Here is a 20,767-nt window from a genome sequence, read left to right on the forward strand (position 1 = left end):
AAGTCTGAAGAACATGTGTTCATCAGGATGTTGTATGGAGTAGAACTCTGGGGATGGAATCAGAAGCTGTTAGAACGGCTTGAAATCTTCCAAAATTTTTACCTCAGAAGAATTCTAGGCCTCCCTCAGAGTACTCCGGCAGCTCTCCTAAGAGTGGAAGTAGGATTACCTTCTGTGTCTGCCAGGGCCCACTTAAGATTCCTGCGTTTCTTCACCAACCTCGCAGATGCCCCGAACACCTTATTGGCTAAACAAGCCTTTGTATCATTACAAAATAATACTACTTGGCGTAAAAACCTACTAGATATCCTATCCAGATACAATCTACCTGAGTTTAATACCCTCAAATTGTGGAGCCCAGATAAAGTTCGGGAATGGATCTTTGAAAAAGACGCCTTCTTGGACTCCACAAAGATAAAGAACTCTGGGTTTTCCTACTGGTTTCCCCGAGTAAAAGCAGTTAAAATCTGTGCCAACTACTTGGCGGAGATCACTGATCCCACCCTTCGGAGAGCTTTCACTATGGCACGGTTTCAAACATTGCCAACTGCATATCTGACCGGTAGATTCACAAAAACCCCAGTAGAACATCGTTTATGCCCTTGCCTTATGAAAATTAAAGAGGATCTTACACATTACCTCCTCTATTGCCCCATCTATTCGGGCTTTAGAGACGCATTGCTGCAAATTATACCCGACTCTATAACCAATCCTGAAGATAGAGTAAAATTTTTGTTAGTTGATGCAAACCCACGTATTACCCATGTGGTAGCGGTTTTTGTGATGAAGGCCATGAAAGCCAGGGAAAGATTTATGGATGACAATGTAAAGACCCCTTCATCGTCTGTTTAACTCGTTGCTTGTTTTTCCTCTCTTTCTATTTTGTGGGATGAAGGTTTTGTTGGCATAGTATCTAATGAATTTTAATATTTTTAACTATTGTTGTGTTGATGTTTGTGTACAGGCATGGTCCTCACAATAAACGGATTTGTTGTTGTTGTTGTTGTGTTCATCAGGACCAGTAATGAAATTAGAAGCAGCAATAGATGCAAATTGAAATTTGCTCACTAGAGATTTAAGAAACCAGGCGTTTCTTTATAAAGCAAGTCTAAAGAAAGGCTGCAATGGACCACAGCAGATAGAAATAGATGATGCATTGCTATCCTTTAATTCTGCAGCAGTAATCAAAATGAGATCACATCCTACACTACTATACTTTACATATCAAAATGCTTAGAAATTTTAGCTCCTCAGATTTGCTTTATAAACCACTATATGGCTGTCAATATCAATTGATTTTCTCCCCCTACTAAAACTGGCCTGTGAAAAATATATAAATCTTGAAACCCATTAAATGCTAACCACAAGCCACTTGTCACTTTCAACAAATTCTTCAATATCTAAGAAGTATATCTAAGCAGGTATAAACACCTACCCCGAAGCTCAGTCAAAATGTAAATTTTTTGTTCTAGGATTGCTTCAAGTTGTGTAGCATATGAATCCACATCATAGTCTACTTCTTCTGTCATTTCCAAGAGAGCTTTTTCATCTTCTAGCCACCTAATAGATTCCTAATAAAAACCAAAGATAGAACATACAACAATCAATTTGCAGGCAACAAATTGTGGAGTGCAATGCCAAACTTGCCAAAATTAACAAAACAATTTTGATAAGTTCAACAAACATTCCTATGATGGAACCTTTTTATAAATATCAAATACAAACAGTTTTCTGTTTCAATGATTTCCAAGAAGCTTCAGTGTGTTTCAGATAAAGACTAGGAATCAGGGATGAAGCAGTTTATACAACTATCAAGCTGCAAAGACACTCTGGAAAAAATAAGCATTAGGAAAACTGCACAAAAACCGCAAGTTGTTTGTAGTTCTTTTCAAAACATTTTTATTGCCCCAACTGGGAAGTTTGACCAACATAAAAAATACTACTTAAACACTTCTAAGGGCTTGAACATGCCCAGTGCCAATTCCAATGCCCAATCATTAACTGTTTCTGAAAATCTCTTCAGTGTCAATGGAACCTTGCCCTATGGGATGAGAGAAGTTGTAGCTTCAGAAAAACAAGCCCAAAGGCCCCATGGTTGCACAGTGCTCAACAGTTCTTCGGATCCCAGCCTCTGTATTAATCAGCGCTCCACGTTTACCTGGAAGACAGCTCTGTGGTCTTCTACAACTTGCTCTTCCATTTCCACCATCTGTGATACAGCTTCATGGAAAGTAAACAACTGTGGCGATACTTCTTCCTCCTTTTAAAAACAATGAAGCTCAATATAATTCTACTTTTCAAAAAAGATTTTGATAACAGAAGCTAACAGAAAGCAGCATGTTGAAGAACACTGATCCATGACTCTGCAAGACAAGTGCTTATGTTCTCTTGAACAAGGCTAATTCATAAATTTATTACAATGTATGGAGTGCAGTCCAGTTTTGGGATACACTTCAGTTGAGAAAAAGAAAAAAAAATGAGCAATTACAAGAATACACAAGGAAACAAAACGTGAAAAAAGAAGGTAACAAAACATGGTAACCTGAATCAATTCAGAGAAAGAGATTGGTTTGTATAGGCAAGGCATCTCCAGGAGAGCCTAACAAAAATAAAATCTCTAGTGAATCCCACACAACAGCAAAAACTGATGGTTGCCCCAAATGCCCTTTGTTTACTGACTAAAATGCCAAGTTCAGTAATAGTATATTGTTACTCCAAAGGGCCACTAAAATATTCTTCCATACAGAAGCAATAGCATTTATCTGCCCATGAAATATAAATGGTGAGAAAGAAGCTCCAAAGAGCTTAGTCTAGCAAATTATTTGAATGGTCTGGAGGACACCACCTTGTTGAAGCTAGGCAGGTTTGGACAGTGTCTGGATGAGTGACCGCCACATGTGGGCCACCTTGAGTTCCATGAATTCAGGTGGGATCTACAGTGTTCAGTGTCCATGAATTCAGGTGGCATGTACAGAATTAAGGTGGGATCTACAGTGAGGGGGGGAAGTATTTGATCCGCTGCTAAATTTGCCCGTTTGCCCTCTGATGAAGAAATGACCAGTCCATAATTTTAATGGTAGGTTTATTGTAGCTGTGAGAGACACAATAACAACAGGAAAACCCCCAGAAAGCAGCCCAAGACAGGGAGCCCCATCTCACTAAGGATATATTGGTTTCTCATTTCAAATACAGAAACATGGAAGTATATAGTCAGAAGGTTGTGATCACCTTGCTTAGGAGGGCAAAGCATGAGAAGTTGGGGTTTTTTAAGTTCAGAAGGTAATGTCTGAGGATAACATGATAGTGGTTTATTAAAGTTGAGAGTATGAACAAAATTGAGAGTATAAGTGGATGTTTCATACTTGTTTATATTCATTTTATTGCTATGGATATAAGCTATCCTGAATGCTCTTTAGAGTCATGTCTGGCTGGTCATATCTGCCCCTTCCAAAACCTGAAACAAAATCTAGAAAGACATTTCTGTCAACACACTATAATGCAGGAGAATAATGTATGCAACATGATTAGTTTCAGTTTTTATTTAATAGAGAAAGAGTCTAGACTATCCTTACAACACACCAAGCAACTTTATATACATATACTAATCAGCTAAATGTTTGCATTGCATTTCTACTGCAATAAGAGCCACTGAGGTTTGCCAGATACTCACATTTTGTTCACAAAGTAGTTTGAGATCATCTCTCTGAGGTGAACTACCGACACCCCACTGTGCCTCCAAGTCATCAATCTGATTTGGAGCATGATGAATGATTGGACGGATATCACCAGCACCAGTGGGATCAACTGTCAGTTCCTTTACTCTACAGTTGCAAAGAAGGTGTTCATTTTAAAACGAGTACCATTCATTTAGTACAGAAAAAAAAAACCCTTCATCAATTCACAGGCAATTCACATAAATAATGGTGATGTCAACATCATGAATGAATGTATCCTTAATAGGAGTGTACCCTTAATATGAGGAGTCAAACACAATATACATGATTACAATATTAAACACTGTGCTCTTGCAAGAGTTTGAATCATTTATTATTTTATACTATAATTATTTCACATGCATTTAAAAGTGAATCAGTGTTGCACTTCAATTATTCAGATGTAGAATTGCTAGTACTACAAAAGTTGACATCACCACTATCTTACACATGAGGGGAAATAACAAGCTTGGGCATGAAATGTTTGAAAAGAAAAAAAGATGAATAATAATTGGGAAAATGAGTTGCAGGCCATGCAGTGTCACCACCTGTCAAACAAAATGGAAACAAAAAGGCGGTGATGACTCAAGACAGGGAAAGTAGGTGAAGGTTTGTCTGTAAAATTACACAGCTGAAGAGGGGGGAAAACACTAAAAGAAAATAGAGAGTCCATGTAAAGAATGAAGTAGACCTGGTGATCGAAGGAGAAAAGTCGTCATACTCATAGGAAGGAGAGAGATCAGAGCGACTGCCACTACCCTGTGAGAAGGGAATGTCCGAAGGACTAATTCCAAATTCCTTTACTCTGCAGCAGCAAGATACAGCAGCAAATTAAAAGAAAGTGTTCTTGTAAGGACAATGAAATCACAACCTCTAATATTTAATCAGTCAGTTATGCAACACGCTTGCTAGGGCATAAATAAACCTTGGCAAATCCTCCAAGAGAAAATAGTCATTACTACAAGATGGGAAACTGAAGTCAAAGGATGTTGGCTTAAGCAAGGGCATCCTTCAACAGCTGAGTGGAATGGAGCTGGGTGGAATGCAAGGAGATTGTTCCAGGTTCAACATTCCCACTAATGCACCATACGGGTTGCTTACTTTGTACAACTTCAGGAACAAAAACAAATCACTGCAGCTTTAGCAGACTACTATGACCCAGGTCTTAGTATTATTCTAATCACACCCTTTACAAACTATGTGGTCATGCAGCTCATTCATAGAAGTCTCCCACTATTATATTAATATAAATGCTTGGAATGTGGTATATTAAAAACAAAGACTTGTATACTACTTACTAGCTAAATTGTGTAATACATAAGCAAATTCCATGAACATTTATAAGACATGTCAAAGAAGCCAGTATTTCTATATAAGCCCAGTGTCTTGGTGAACATCACAATATGTCTACCCTGCTACAAAACAACTGACATTTGCAGTTATTTCATCCAAGGACTGATCCAGAGGTAAACTGCTCTTCTTTTGAAAGAAGTGATATTTTTTTTAAAAAACAACCCAGCATTTAAGGGTCAAATATTCACTGCTGCCTTAGAGAAAGACATGCTAAACATATATCAATGGCATTATTTATAAATAATTATTACTGCCTTTTAAATTGTTATTTATTTGAACAATTTATATAATGCTTAGTTATAAATGTCTGTAAGTGGCGTACAAGAAATGCAACACAATGAAAATAATAATTGGTTTAAACTAACATCAGAATTCAGTTAAAATGCCGGCCTAACTAAAAAATAGGTTTTTATTTTAGTCTGCTTGTTGCTATATTTATAGGACACCGACAGATATTTACTCACTAATGCACTCTACACTATTATTGTCATAACCTCAAGACCTATACTCCTGTTTCCAGACTGAACGGATAGATTAATCAAACTGAGATGATGCTCAGCTGTAATCTGGAAATTTCAGGTGAGAGAACCTGTTTTCAGATCTTCTGCATAAGTTTAGGCCAGCCATCTTCAACTGTGAACCGTACTGGTATAAATGTAGTTCCTCATAGCAGTTCAGAAAGTATGAGGAAGTTGAAGCCTGAAAAAAAGACTTCTAGGTTTCGAATGCTGCTAGGGAATGCAAAGATATAAATATAAATTCTCATACCTGTTCGCATATCTTAGTGTGTTTAGAGTATTTTCACAAGATGCCATCCCTGGAGAAATAGTAGCAATCTGCGAGGAAAGGATATCAAAAGTTATTTTTCAAGGACATTCACAGGACAGAGCATATGCACAAATCTGCATTATTACTTAAAAGAAGGGAATATTTATTAAATTTATGCACACTGAAAATATTAAGTATTGTGTTCAAGTAAGCACTTGATATCCAAGTGATGCATATTATGTGTTTAACCTATATTCAGTTTTAAATGAATCCACATTTTAGAGCACCTATCCGTACAACATGGTATCTTTTTAATACATTATATTTCCAATCTCTCCCACCCAATCCAATCAGGGAAGAGTACTGCTTTCCAGCAGGTATTGATATATGCAATAAACATAAATACTTGTCTCCACTTTAATTATTATTTCTTGACTTATTTCTTCACCTCTTATCATTATTAATATTTGGTGACCCTTGAGAAAGAAGACAGTATTAATTCTAAATCAGAATAATTAAAATGTTGACAGTAAGATAGCATGGGCAGCTATCTTTATTTTGTTTTAAACAAACAGGGCCTAGTTATTCAAGTTGCCATAACAATACTATCAAAAACAGGAACAAAATAAATACAATCACAAACTTTTACAATTTAAATAAAATGTATAGTTGAGTTTCAACACGGCAGTCAGTACCATACACAAAATCGTAAACTAAATTTGGATATAGAATATTGAAAAATTAAAGTTCAGCTGTCCAAGTTAGCATCTTCCATATGAATTTCACATGACACTTGGTAGTCTCACTGCAGTAAAACATAAGGGGCAACCATAGTCTCTCTAACCCCAGTGTCTCAGTCACAAATACATATGCAATTTTGGGCTGGATTGAACTGTATTACTCTATGTACAAGTAACCAGGACAGTAATTTGCACAAGGCATATTTGGAAATGGGATACTAGCATATGCAGAGCAGAATAACCTCCACAAGTACCTTTTCCACAAATAAAATGACATTGACTAATAGGTTATTCCAACAGAACCTGCCAAATACAACATATGGAATCTGCTGGAATCTTAAGGACTATAAACACTTCCCATACAATAAACTTAATTCTGATAAGTAGCTTTTGGAACCATATTGTGACACTTGAGCATATCAAGGAGCCATCTTCAAACTGCCCCAAGGGGAAAGATCACACTGGTTATAAACATCTCTTATGGTATTTTAAAATCCAAGTCTTAAGACCAGTGCTTTTTTTCTGGGGGTATGCAGGGGTACGCATACCCCTAAACAGTTTGTGAATCATTGTACTTTTGTCCATTTACTGTATTTATTTTTCCTGATTTGAACTATAAAATGGTGATTTTTTTTTGAGTCAAAATGGGAGTACACCTAAACATTTTTTAAAGAAAAAAAGCACTGCTTAAGACCAAGGAAATAATCAAGAGAGAACCAATGGGTCTGGTTGTGAAGCAGTGCTGACTTCCAGCTAAGGATCACTATCTAAAGATTAGCGTGCCACCTGAGAATACAGGCTTTTCCATCCCTTTTGTATGTGGCCTATGGTGTATTTAAGTTGATCTACTGCTAATAGATTGTTGTTGTTTTCTACAGCAATGCAACACACTAAACTTACCATACAGGTGCGAGAGTTTTCTCCTATGAATGAATCTCTTAGGACCTGAGTAAGTTTACTCGCTCTGAATGGAGTATGAGGCTTATTTCGGCCTAAGGCTCTGATGCACTCCTGTAAGAGTAAACATGTTTATGTTTTCTTGCTCCACAGGACACATGCAAAAATATTAATATAAGCGCAACCAACAAAACCAGATAAACACTGGATGACATGTTGCTCTCGTTTAAGCCAGTCTTAAAATATTACATCAGTTTTCAGTATTTCTAATTAAGAAAAATGCAAATAAACCTTAAGTCTACTGAAACACTGTAATTAGGCACTGCTAGAGTTTGTGTTTTAAGTCTGAGCACAATATTAACTATAGACTCTCATGGACATGTTGAGCTATGGGCAGGTGCTTTTAATTGCTACTGTTCTTCACTACTTCTGGAGCCTTGCAGCACCAGACAAGTTATTTGTATCAGAGATTAAGGAAGAAAGCACTTAATACGACATTGTTTGTTACTGTAGGTGCTGTTCAGCATTCTGTAAAAAAAAACATCTTTAGGTCAGTACTCAGCTTAGAAAGAAAGATTTAAAAAATCCTCCAGGCTAATAGTTTCTTTGTGTATAAAATGTAAACCAAGGGAAATGGGTGTCCACTGTGCCTCACAAGGGTTTTCTATGCTAGTTAGGTTCTTACCAACACTGCTCTAATTCTGCAGGGTTTAATACCAAAGGCTAGAAACCACAGGAGGGGAGAAGGCTCCTGTTTGTGGGAAACCATAAGAATCTGGTTGGCTGCTGTGAGAACAGAATGCTGGACTAAAAGCACCGCTAACCTGATCCAGCAGATAGTGCTTATGTTAATAGAGCAACAAACCAGGAAAGGAAAAACTAATCAATTTTATCCTCACCTAATAATTTTTATTTTTGGCTATTTCTCTCTAAAGTAAAATACTTTTAAAGGAAAATGTATGAACATTTTTAAAAGTTAAATAAAATTGCTTGAACACCAGACTAGTTTTGCGCCATGGTTCTCAAAACGTTTTACAAAGGGCTATTTCAGGCATAGGCAAATGTGGCCCTCCAGATGTTTTGGGACCACAATTCCCATCATCCCTGACCACTGGTCCTGTTAGCTAGGGATGATGGGAGTTGTAGTCCCAAAACATCTGAAGGGCCGGGTTTGCCTATGCCTGGGCTATTTCAACGGAATAATTGCCTTGGTCAGAATAGGCCTTCAATCCTGCTCCATGACCTGGAAATAATGGCCCTTTAATCCCAAAAAACCCTACTCAAAAGGCAGCCCTGGACGACTTCATACCCACCCAAGCCTATCTAACCAACTTAAAAGGTTCTGCCTCCCCCGTCTCATATCTTTCTGCTCCAGCTAGTGACTGAGGGCTCCCCAGTTCCACAGCTGTGTTTCACAAGGAACCTCACATAAAATAGGCATGCACTTATACGGCCAATCATGGAGGCTATAATGAGATGGAGGGTAGCAGCCAGGGGACCCAGACACTATCAGCACCTCAATGGACTCACTCTCCTCAATGCTTGGTCAATAAGGCAGGCAGGCTGCAGTAAGAGACTAAAGATCATTTAGGACACAATAAACTTAGCACCAGTCCAACAGGATAACAATGCATCTGGTACGATATAAACTGACAAGCAGTGATTCTCCCAGATTTCAGGCAGGAAGTATTTCCCAACCTGGATATGCCAGGGACTGAACCTGAAACCTTCTGGTCACAAAGGAGATAATCTACCATGGAGCTACAGCCATTTACAGTACAGTGGTACCTCTACTTATGGACGTGATCTGTTCCGGGGTGCTGTTCGCACCCCAAAAAATCCATAAGTAGAGCACCGCTTCTGTGCATGACGCAATAGTGCTCCTGCGCATGCGCAAAGTGCACAGAACACTTCTGCATGTGCGAAACCCGGAAGTATACACTTCCGGGTTTGCCGCATTCGCAACCCGAAAATCCGCAACATGAACCTAACGCAACTAGAGGTATGACTGTATATTCCATTTAGGATTAAAGATGAAATCCTAGAAGAGGACATGGCTTATGAAACAGCAATACAATATGACTTTTAAATAATAATTCTTTCTTCACTAGTAATACTTAAGTATTTGACTATGCAACCCTTATTTGGTTACAGTAAACAGATTTTGAAATATTTCAACAATGGGAAACTCATCGCAGACAACTTCTAATGGGGCAAAGCCCACATTTCAAAAGCACTGAAATGTTTTGACAAATGAACTGGAGGATTTTCAACTCCTTTAGTTTTCTCATGATACAAAGACTGTCAGAAAATGAAGATTAAGTAGTTCAGTTAGAAATATTCCATTTATTCCTGACAACAGTAATTTGGAACATCTGTAGCTGCTTGCTTATTCTTGCTCCCCTATATAATTAATGACATTTAGAAGATGACAAACAAAGCAGAGCAACAGCAAAACAGTTCACTGCAGTTAAGTAAAAATAAACACGAAATCTGGATACTTTCCATGCACTGCATTTGCAATGCACATAAATACAAATATGTACATTACAGGTATTTAATGTGGAATTAAATCTTTCAGCATGCTGCACAAACTGCAGAAGCGCATACTGGCAAAATAGCTACATTACAGATAAGGAGGAAATGTGTGAGACTAAATTTCAAGAGCTTTAAAATTTGGCCTTTCTTGGAGGAAGCTGTTGTTTATGTTCAGATCCAATTTATTCACTGAATCTAGCTGCAAAATGTTAAAAGAAGAAAGGGCAAAAACAAGGGATAGGATTATAAAGCAGGATAAGACATTTTGGTGTGTCTCCATTAGGTATATATTTTGTGCTGATTGCAAGTTGCTCTGTCTAAAAAACAACCTGTTATCACAGTGAAGCCATGTATTTTGTTAGCACAAATCAGTGTAAGCTCTGTTTTATTATTTGGTTAGTTAAATTAGGCATGTCTGAGGGCAGCTGTATTATCAAGTAACTATTTCTAGAGGACTAACTGTGTTAGCTTGTTGCAGTAAAAACAAATACCTGTGATGACTGACAAATGTGGCATAATATTTCCTGGACCAGAGTATTCCCTGCAAAGGCTGTCTGGTCTACAAAAGCTTACACTGCAACAAATTTGTTAGTCTTTAAAGTGTCAGAAGGGTCCTCACTGTATTGTTAAATATTAGTTATGCAGTGTGTATCGGTGTGTTTTGTAATCATACCAAATATGCACAATAAACCAAAACAGAGGTGAAGTCCACACTGTTTGTGTCTCTCTCCCATGCACACTTGTGTTAATTACACAACCATAAACTTAAAACCACATTTTTATGCATATATTACTCCCTGGGAAACTTACAGCAGAGCTGCACCTATTTGCTCTACCTGCCTCTTTCCATGCTATAGTGATGGCTCATCCTACATTTTGACATTTCCCTAGGGGAATACAGGGTTTTCTTTGAGAGAGAAAGCAACAGCTGGTTTACGCACACAGAAAATCTACATACATTGGAAAAAAGGTAAGTTTGTATAACACTGAAATGGCGGGATATTTTTTTTCCAGAAATAAATATTATCAACAAATACTTGCAGACTAAAGGGAAAGAGATGTAGTATGTATGGGAGCATTCCCATACCACTTCCATACACAAACACATGGACACATGTATACACACGTAGAGTCAACTACCCAAAGAGACCATAGTCTTTTACCAGAAACAATGGGCAGATGGCATCAAAAGCCCCAAGCTAAAATCCTACAGCTAGCACCCAAGCGCAGCCCTTCCAAAACCTGATACCCTCCAAATGTTGTGAACTACAACCTCCATCATTCCTGACCAGAGCCCATGCTGGCTGGAGCTAATGGAAAGTGTAGTCCAACAACTTTTGAGTGGTGCCAAGCTTTATGTTCAGACCCTGGCCTATATCAGCTTAACAGCATTGTGGTCCGACTCCACAGTTTCAGTCTGTGCCTGACCACCAGCTGCTAGAGGACTTGACTCCTACCTATTGGAATTCTTGAACAGTCCAAGATTCTTATCATAAATCACAAACCATGTATGGGTATAGGCAGAGGTCTACAAAGCTACCTAACCTTATGAAAAATTTCAGCATCTGTTTATTTCAGTAGCTTGAATGTGGGAGGGCCAGGAGTAAATCACTGCTAAGCTAGAAAGCAAACTGGGTGTTTGGCTTTGGGTAAATCAGTCTCCTGCAGCTTAACCTAGCTCACAAATCAACCACAAATCTAAAGTATTGCTCAGAGCTCTTTGAATGTACAAATGTAACAACACACATATTAAACATGGAAGGCAAATGTCACCTTTAGAAATTTCTGCATTTGCTGCAATATGGAAAACTGGAGGGTCTTTGGTAGAAATACAACGAGAGGCTTTTTTTTTTTTACCTTAAGTGCTAAAAGGCTCTTGTTAATTTCAGCACCTTCCAGTCGTGTTTGCCTATCGGCACTGGAAGTGTCAGCTCCTCTTTCGTTTCCAGCCAAGTCAATCAATGAAAATTTACCATGCAGCTTCCCTTTTCTCCTGAGAATGATCTGAAACACTGCATGGCTTCGAGATGAGTGTGCATTTGCAGATGTCTGACCAGATGTTCTGTAGCAAAGGGAGGAGAGAAACGCAACTGAATTACACATCACCACAAGGCTTGTCAGGCTTACAATATCTGTTGATAGTTTAAAGCGCACTTTAGGTTCTATTCTAATACAAAACAAACAAGGGGCTCATTTGTAGTACACATATGCCAATTACCCTCTATCTTCAACTATGGATGAACTGCGGTAGAAGAGCACCTGTATTTTCCTCTTATACCACTCACTGAACCATGTTTGTTTCAATTCACTTAATAATATTTTTACATTTTAGAAGCAAGTACTAGTTATTTTTATTTTACAGTAAACAAAAATGAAGCATCAAGCTAAAAGAAAGAATAAAAACAGTCATAAAAATAAATTTGCAAGATAATAAAATAATAATCATAATAATCACAGAAAGTCTGAAAAAGAATGAGTGGCATAAAATAAATCCCATAGTGGAATACAGGTTCATACTAATACCAAGCATATTAAATCATCATGATTATTGCCAAATACTTATATTTAGTGGGAATGTGCCAACCATGGGATTGTTTGGTCATGTTAAGTCACAAACAGCCCCCAAGCTGAAGCAAAGTCGGAGAAGTCCAAATCACTCATGGTGGCACATATTTTATGAGTCACATTTTTCAAAAAAAGGCAATGAACACTACTTTTTAAAACCATAAATCCGTAGAATAACAAGATGTGCCCTTCCATCCTTGAGTGATCACTAGACAATCAGTAACCAACAGATGTAGAAAAAAGTGTTGATGAGTAAGGTTAATATTGGTGTCATCAAAAATAGGTAAGAGACATAACTTAGCGTCCAGGGACCCCTGTTTGGTAACAATACCAATCTCTGTTACAACCTCCTTCAAGAACACGTGTACTTAGTTACATTCCCAATACATGTTTCAATACGTTCCTTGAACCTTACAACCACACCAGCGCAAGGGGAAATTGGCTCTTACAATATGAGCTAGTCAGACAAGGGTTAAAAATCAGAGTTGGACCACCTTCAAAGAATTTACTCTAATGTTAAACACAGACTGAAGGGGCGAGTGTAGTTATAACTATGCAAGTGCTAGTTATAACTTCATTTACGCCTGAACTTGAATGTTACAGTCTTAGTTGGAAACCCAGATGTAATAATGTAACAATATGTCAATAAATTAGCAAAACATTAAGACAGTAATAATAAATAATAATAATAAATTTTATTTATATCCCGCCCTCCCCAGCCGAAGCCGGGCTCAGGGCGGCTAACAACAATCAAATAATCAGTCAAATAATCACACAATCTAAAAATATTTCATTATAAAAATTAATTAAATCAAATTGATGGCAACCAATTAAGCAAAATTCTGAGCAGGTTGCCAGAGGAGGGAGTCAGGCTGCGCCCTGACCAAAAGCCTGGCGGAACAACTCTGTCTTGCAGGCCCTGCGGAAAGATGTCAGGTCCCGCAGGGCCCTAGTCTCTTGTGACAGAGCATTCCACCAGTTTGGAGCCGCAGCCGAGAAGGCCCTGGCTCTAGTTGAGGCCAGCCTAACCTCTCTGAGGCCTGGGACCTTGAGGATGTTATTATTTGCAGACCGTAGGTTTCTCTGTGGGGCATACCAGGAGAGGCGGTCCCGTAGGTATGAGGGTCCTAGGCCGTATAGGGCTTTAAAGGTTAAAACCAGCACCTTAAACCTGATCCTGTACTCCACCGGGAGCCAGTGCAGCTGGTATAATACCGGATGAATGTGCTCTCGCAGCGAAGACCCCATAAGGAGTCTCGCCGCGGCATTCTGCACCCGCTGGAGTTTCTGGGTCAGTCTCAAGGGCAGCCCCACGTAGAGCGAGTTACAATAATCCAGTCTGGAGGTGACCGTCGCATGGATCACAGTGGCTAGGTCAGGACGAGAGAGATAAGGGGCCAACTGCTTAGCTTGGCGGAGATGAAAAAATGCCGCCTTTGTTATAGCTGTAATCTGCGCCTCCATAGAGAGGGAGGTATCGAAGATTACACCCAAACTCTTAACGGCCGGTGCTGGCACTAATTGCACCCCCGCAAGAGATGGGAGTTGCCCCCTCGATCCCATATCGTCCCGCCCCAGCCAGAGGACCTCTGTCTTCGAAGGATTTAACTTCAACCGGCTCCCACGTAACCATCCAGCCACAGCTTCCAGACATCTGGTCAGTGTGTCTGGGGCCGAGTCAGGATGGCCATCCATCAACAGATAGAGTTGGGTGTCATCAGCATACTGATGGCAACCCAGCCCAAAACTCCGGACAAGCTGGGCGAGGGGGCGCATAAAGATGTTAAAAAGCATCGGGGAGAGAATTGCACCCTGAGGCACTCCACACACCAAGGAGTGGCGTGATGACAATTCCCCCCCAAGCACCACCCTCTGTCCCCGACCAGAGAGAAACGAGCGCAGCCATTGAAGGACTGTGCCCTGGATCCCCACGTCGGCAAGGCGGTGGTCCAGGAGTTCGTGATCGACCATGTCAAAGGCTGCTGACAGATCTAGAAGAATCAGCAGCCCCGACCCGCCTCGATCCAGCTGCCTGTGGAGATCATCTGTTAGGGCGACCAGAGCCGTCTCGGTCCCATGACCAGCGCGGAAGCCGGACTGGAATGGATCCAGAGCAGATGTTTCATCCAGAAACCTACCAAGCTGTTCAGCAACCGCTCTCTCAATCACCTTACCCAGGAATGGAAGATTCGAGACCGGGCGGTAAGCTGGTAACACAAATCAACACTGCTCCTAAAACACACACACACACACACACACAAAAATGTTCTATTTCTCTCAGTAGCTATTACAGAACAGGAGTTTTCTTCTGGCAAGTAAACTCCCAGGTTGTTGTTTTTTAAAAATAAAAAATAAAAATCCTACCTGCAACTGTTGCCTATTTCAATAAGCTTGAGTACATCTTCAACACATTTAACCTCTCGTTCCTGTAATCCCACCACCTGGACTTGCTGTTTACCATCTTCTAAAACTCTCAATTTTGTCTTCCTGTTCAATAAGTCAAAAACCTTATGAAGGGAGCAGGGGAAAGAGAGAGAGAAGAGATGTTGTTTTATTTAAGGGTCTTTAGAAATTACTTTAGTCCTGTCTGAGAAAACAGCCATGCAAAACAAAGAGATCTAAATACAGAGATGAAAACTCAGAACTCCCGACAAAACAAGCTTTGCTAGATAAGACTTTTATTCTAAAATAGATATATGTGTATGTATCACATACCTTTCCACTATAAATTTCAAAAAATGTTGCATATACTTGAAGTTCTAGTTTCTTATAGTTTGGTTTCTTCAACATTAAAAAGACATCTCTAGCTGTGAATAGATTAAAAAGAGATCGACTGAGTGACAGAAAAAATGTTAAATGTACAGCTGTTTGAATCACAGAACTGTAGAGTTGGAAGGGGCCTTGAGGGTCATCTATTCAACCCCCTATAATGCAAGAATTTCACTAAAGCATCCATGACAAATGTTCACATAGTAGCATGGATTGTTCCATGTGGTTAGTCATAAAAAGGAGCATTTGTATGGTGTTTTCATGTGTTTAACATGCATCACATACATTAGCTTTCTGTAACGCAAGCAAGAACCCTGTACAATAGGCCATAAATTTACAGGTAAAATTCACAGCATTTGTTTTGGAGAGAAGCTGATAAAATGCAAAGAGATTCACAGGATGGAAGCTAGAATGTTAGACTATAAGCTTTCCAAGAAAGGACATGAAAGGATGCTTCCCCACCAACCCTCTCCCATAGTAACCTTCTGTTACTAGTTACTATAAAGATAAAGGGACCCCTGACCATTAGGTCCAGTCGTGACCGACTCTGGGGTTGTGGCACTCATCTCACTTTACTTGGCCGAGGGAACCGGCGTACAGCTTCCGGGTCATGTGGCCAGCATGACTAAGCCGCTTCTGGTGAACCAGAGCAGCGCACGGAAACGCTGTTTACCTTCCCGCCGGAGCGGTACCTATTTATCTACTTGCACTTTGACGTGCTTTCGAACTGCTAGGTTGGCAGGAGCAGGGACCGAGAAATGGGAGCTCACCCCTTCTGATCGGCAAGTCCTAGGCTCTGTGGTTTAACCCACAGCGCCACCCACATCCCCTCTGTTACTATAGTAACTCCAGAAAAGCTACTTCTGATGGTTAGAGGAGTCTCCAGAACAAAGTGGGATGGGGTGCAAGAGGAACTGTCAAAATAGAACAGAAGCACCTTGCGTGAGGGATACTACTCTTGCAAGATGTTTTCACCCCATTTTCAGTGACTACCTTTTACCCAACATCCCTTCACACCCCAATCCACAGGCTGCCCTGGCCCCCAGAAACAACTTTTTGGGAATGCAGGAAGCTGCAATGGGGTGAAGAAGCAGGCAAGTCCCATGCTGTCAGTTTCCTTCTGCCTGCAGTTTCGCACAGGTCCAACTTAACCATGCATTTAGTGAATAGTATTACATCTCTCAATCTCAGATGTTAAGTGGTACCCATATACCATAAAGTGTATAGCTATACGTACAGGATACAGACACTTTTGTATCAAGCCCAAAGACAAAGGACATACCTGCTAGTGCATAAATTCCTTTTGAACAGTCTTGGTTCTTTCCCGAAAAATCACCACCCATTGTCTAAAGACAAATATAATATAATACAATAAAATAAACAGCATGAAAACGGCAACTATCAAACATCACATACTCATTATCAAGGGTCATGCATGAATAACTATTTTCATTGAGAAGACCTACTGCTTTGTGTAAAAACAACAACTGGATTTGCTCCCTTAAGACACAGATTACTTTAGCATTTTGTAGTGACGGGAACAGTGGACACTCTAAGAATGTATGCATGTGTTTCTAACTCTAATGAAGTTTGTCAACAAGCAGCCTTTAAAGTTCCATAAAGTAGGTTCACAGGTGGGACCTGGGACAAAATTTTACAGTGTATCACCAGTCCCCAAGAGGCGTTTGCCCTTAAGAGAGTCAATTATGTTGTTAACACATTCAAAGCTTTTCTAGTTATCAGGTTATAATAAAAGCACTTCAATAGCATGTATCGCTCACCAGAAATACTTACATGGGTCTTTCCACTGCCTGTTTGTCCATAAGCAAAACATGTAGCCATTCCTCTTTCAAATATTGTTTCTACTAGTGGTCTTGCAGTAAACCTTTAGCACAGAAATAAAAGAAAGAAAAACATAGCTATTATATTATTTTTTAAATATCATCCTTAGATCTCAGGGTGATTCAGAGCATAAAATACATGATAAAAACACAAAATGCATAATAAAAACAATAACAAAAGCTAACTAGCCAAAGCAGTTTCTGTGCCAAAACCAGGCCTAAACCCTTGACTGAAATGGAGCTAGAAAATCAGTTTCTTCCAAGAGTGCCTAGTATAATAGCTTTTTAAAACTTTACATAAGAAATAAAGCTTGTATAACCCCATACAAGCAAAAACATCAAAAGCAATCTTTGAAAATGTCTGTTGCAGTTTAGACAAAAAAAAAAAAAAGAGTAGTAGAGTACTTTGACACAAATTACATTCAACTTTGGATTCAGCAGCAGTCAGATCTTATTTTCTGCCTTCTAAATAATGCTTTCAGAAGTCCAGAGGAAGTCTTTAGGTCCTCCTCCATTCCCATAAGTTCTTTTCTGCAGGCTTCTTTCTCACACTTCCTACAGCAGAGATGGATGGGCCAAAGCAAAAAAGACTCGCCTTTCCCCCCTTTGCTGCCCGCCCCAGTCACCACTGGTACAGAAACTGCAAAGAAGCTGCTTGCATTTCACAGGTTTTCTTTGGCAGAATTAAACCCCCCACTTATCAGACAGATAAATCTTGTTGTGTTGACTGCAGACACCTGTTCCCTCCTGGCAACAGACACTCACAGCTAATGATGTATTGAATCCTGCCTTCAATCAGCTGACGTCCCAAGTGAAGATAACTGATATGGCCTTGTGGGCCAAATCAGGCCTCCCCTGTTGGGGGACAAAGACCAGCTTATAGGCTAAAGCATGGGTAGGCAAACTAAGGCCCAAGGGCCAGATCCAGCCCAATCGCCTTCTAAATCCGGCCCGTGGACAGTCTGAGAATCAGCGTATTTTTACATGAGTAGAATGTGTCCATTTATTTAAAATGTATCTCTGGGTTACTTGTGAGGCCTGCCTGGTGTTTTTACATGAGTCGAATGTGTCCTTTTATTTAAAATGCATCTCTGGGTTATTTGTGGGGCATAGGAATTCATTCATTCCCCCCCAAAAAAAATATAGTCCGGCCCCCCACAAGGTCTGAGGGACAGTGGACCGGCCCCCTGCTGAAAAAGTTTGCTGACCCTGGGCTAAAGGTTCCCCACCCCCATTCTAGAGAAACAAGCAGTCCCTATTGACCTAAAATGATGCACACAGAGCCCTTTTGCTCTGCAGTGCTGACCTGGAGCTTCTGAACATTTCTGTATTCTCTGTACTAATTGCAGGAGTGGAACTGTGGATCCTCCTGGTCCTAGAAGGAGACTGAGATTCAAACTGTACCACGAAGAGCAGAGATGGGCAACCGTTTCTGCCAAGAGCTGCATTGACTTGTGGGTAATCTGTCAGGGGCTGCAGACCAAGTAGCAGGCAGGATGGCAGTCATAAGTAGGCGGGACTAACCTTTTCTTCTTTCTTTCTGCCACCTACTCCCTCCCATTCACACATTTTTTAGGCCTTTCCTTCCTTTCAAACTAGCTTAAGAGAAGTAGCATTAAAGGAGCATATTTCCAGACTTCTTCTTGCCTCTCTGGCTTTGGAAAAATACTAGCAGCTTCTCAAGAAACCCCTAGCAGAGTCTGTCTTTCTTCTGCCCAGATCTTTCAAGTCTGACCTGCCTCTCAGGTTCCAAATGAGGTCTTAACCCCTTTGTGTAATTATCTTCTGCCTCCAAAAGTGGGGGGGACCTAAACACAATAGAGGCGGGAAGCCCAGTACGGTGACACAAAAACACTCACACTGGATAAAGCTATTACAGTTTAAATATAACTGTGGCTAGGAAAATATGTTCTTTTGGGAGGGCGAAGTAAAAAAAGAGACAAACACATAGGAATTGCAGTAACAACACACAGGAATCCAAGTTAAACAGAACATCAGCTTACTGACAAGAGAAAACAGCAACAAACTTCAAAATGGGGATAAGGAACACATACCTGTACACCATTTCATTAGGAGCGCTGTCATCAAAGGCATAGTCAAAGCGGAAAGTTTGGTTTTCTAAGTACCGTGTTAAATCTACCTTTTGTTTGGGTTCATGTACCATCACAACATCTTTGCTAGGGATTGTTATTACATCAAGATCTTTCATTACAGTTTCTAAAAAAGCAATTAAATGTGAATTAATTTTTTTCAATATACAAACTTCACAATTAATTGAGACATTAGTCAAACATGCAAAATAGTTAAATCTTTCCAAAGCTATTTAAGTGAATCTGGTATTACTATAATGTGCATCTCTGGAAGAAAAAAATACATATGTACATGTATTTTCAGGCTGTTCAGTTTAAACTAGAATCATCTTCAGTCTATTTTTTTTTAATCTGCAAGCATAAATAGCTTGTTGCAAGAACAGTACATAAAGAAATCATTACCCATCTTCAAGGGAACAGGAGATAGCCAACTTGATTTCATCGGTTTGTGCATTCATTAATATTAGCTATTGTTAATTGTATGAAATGCCTGAGTCAGCAACAACATACACAAAGCCCAATGTTCCAAGAGACATGCAAACAAAAGGTGCTTTGTATGTACAGTCAAATGCATTAATGTGTCCTATTTCTGTGAGGGGGAAAAACCCCTCAGGACAGAAATCAGAATATATTGAGGTTTCTCATACAAAGAGCTCTACATGGAAGTGTTTTGATTCTGACCTTTCACCTAACCACCCAGTTACTGGGAAGCAACCAAATTTTAGCTTTGAGAGAAGTGTTGTAACCATATGGCAGGAAAATAAAATGGAAATTTCTGCCCTATATTTGCAAGTGAAACACAGAAAAATATTACTGGAAAGAAAAAGTTCAACAGATGGTTCTTAGGGCACACTATATTACAGACCTGACTATACTTCAAGGCCCATTAGATCACAATTTTGTTTTTTTAAAAAAATATTATCTGAATACACAAATTCACAACTTTTAAGTAGCATGCCAAAACTCAACAGAGACACACATCTCCCTATAGTTTAATTTAGCTAATATTGGTTATACAAGCAGGATAAACAGATTGTGATCTGTCTCCTAGGAAGATTACAATGAATCTCATTACATTATAAATGAAAACATTAAGGGTATTCTTAGTCACTCAGACCTTCAGAATAAAGTTGGAACTTCAGGTTTTAGTTCACCCAATCAAATCTGGTGAGGACAGAGAAAATGAATTCCTATCAAATCTTATATGGGGACCAGCTGCAAATCTGAAGGCCCTAGCTTTTGACACCTGAGGTGTATGTTTTTTGGACCCACCTTGTTTTTATACTTGTGGGTTGTTTTAATTTTTTTGTAATGCTGTATCCTGCACTGGGACCTTACAGTGAAGGGCAGTAAGTGTGTGTGTGTGTGTGTGTGTGTGTGTGTGTGTAAATGGCTACAACAATCAGATTTCAGTTGATTAATACATCAACTGGTTGAATACAGCCTACATTCCTAATAAAATCTACATTACAATCCGGTGACTGAAAGATAGT

The 20,767-nt window shown here is 39.6% G+C and overlaps 1 protein-coding gene across 6 annotated transcripts in view; it reads right to left on the reverse strand.

Moving 5' to 3' along the window:
* The window catches only part of KIF2A (kinesin family member 2A), a 50,182-nt gene that overhangs the window by 2,051 nt on the left and 27,364 nt on the right, over positions 1–20,767 (reverse strand). For 3 of the 6 annotated variants that reach the window (XR_014012862.1, XM_081212809.1, XM_081212808.1), the window contains exons 9-20: positions 19,239–19,401; positions 17,138–17,228; positions 16,626–16,689; positions 15,290–15,381; positions 14,939–15,081; positions 11,867–12,071; positions 7,475–7,585; positions 5,835–5,902; positions 4,405–4,518; positions 3,671–3,821; positions 2,159–2,260; positions 1,436–1,571 (exon numbers count right to left, since the gene is read on the reverse strand). Coding sequence is in view for 5 of the 6 variants with exons in the window: in XM_081212809.1 (XP_081068935.1) it covers positions 1,436–1,571; positions 2,159–2,260; positions 3,671–3,821; positions 4,405–4,518; positions 5,835–5,902; positions 7,475–7,585; positions 11,867–12,071; positions 14,939–15,081; positions 15,290–15,381; positions 16,626–16,689; positions 17,138–17,228; positions 19,239–19,401 (1,440 nt within the window). In the remaining variant the exon portion in view is untranslated. Of the gene's footprint in view, positions 1–1,435; positions 1,572–1,882; positions 2,042–2,158; positions 2,261–3,670; positions 3,822–4,404; positions 4,519–5,834; positions 5,903–7,474; positions 7,586–11,866; positions 12,072–14,938; positions 15,082–15,289; positions 15,382–16,625; positions 16,690–17,137; positions 17,229–19,238; positions 19,402–20,767 lie in introns of those variants that run through there. The other 3 variants (XM_081212812.1, XM_081212810.1, XM_081212811.1) reach the window with 2 other exon arrangements.

The sequence above is a fragment of the Podarcis bocagei genome, assembly GCF_964188305.1.
Source record: "Podarcis bocagei genome assembly, chromosome: 11".
In the NCBI taxonomy this organism is placed as follows: Eukaryota; Metazoa; Chordata; class Lepidosauria; order Squamata; family Lacertidae; genus Podarcis; species Podarcis bocagei.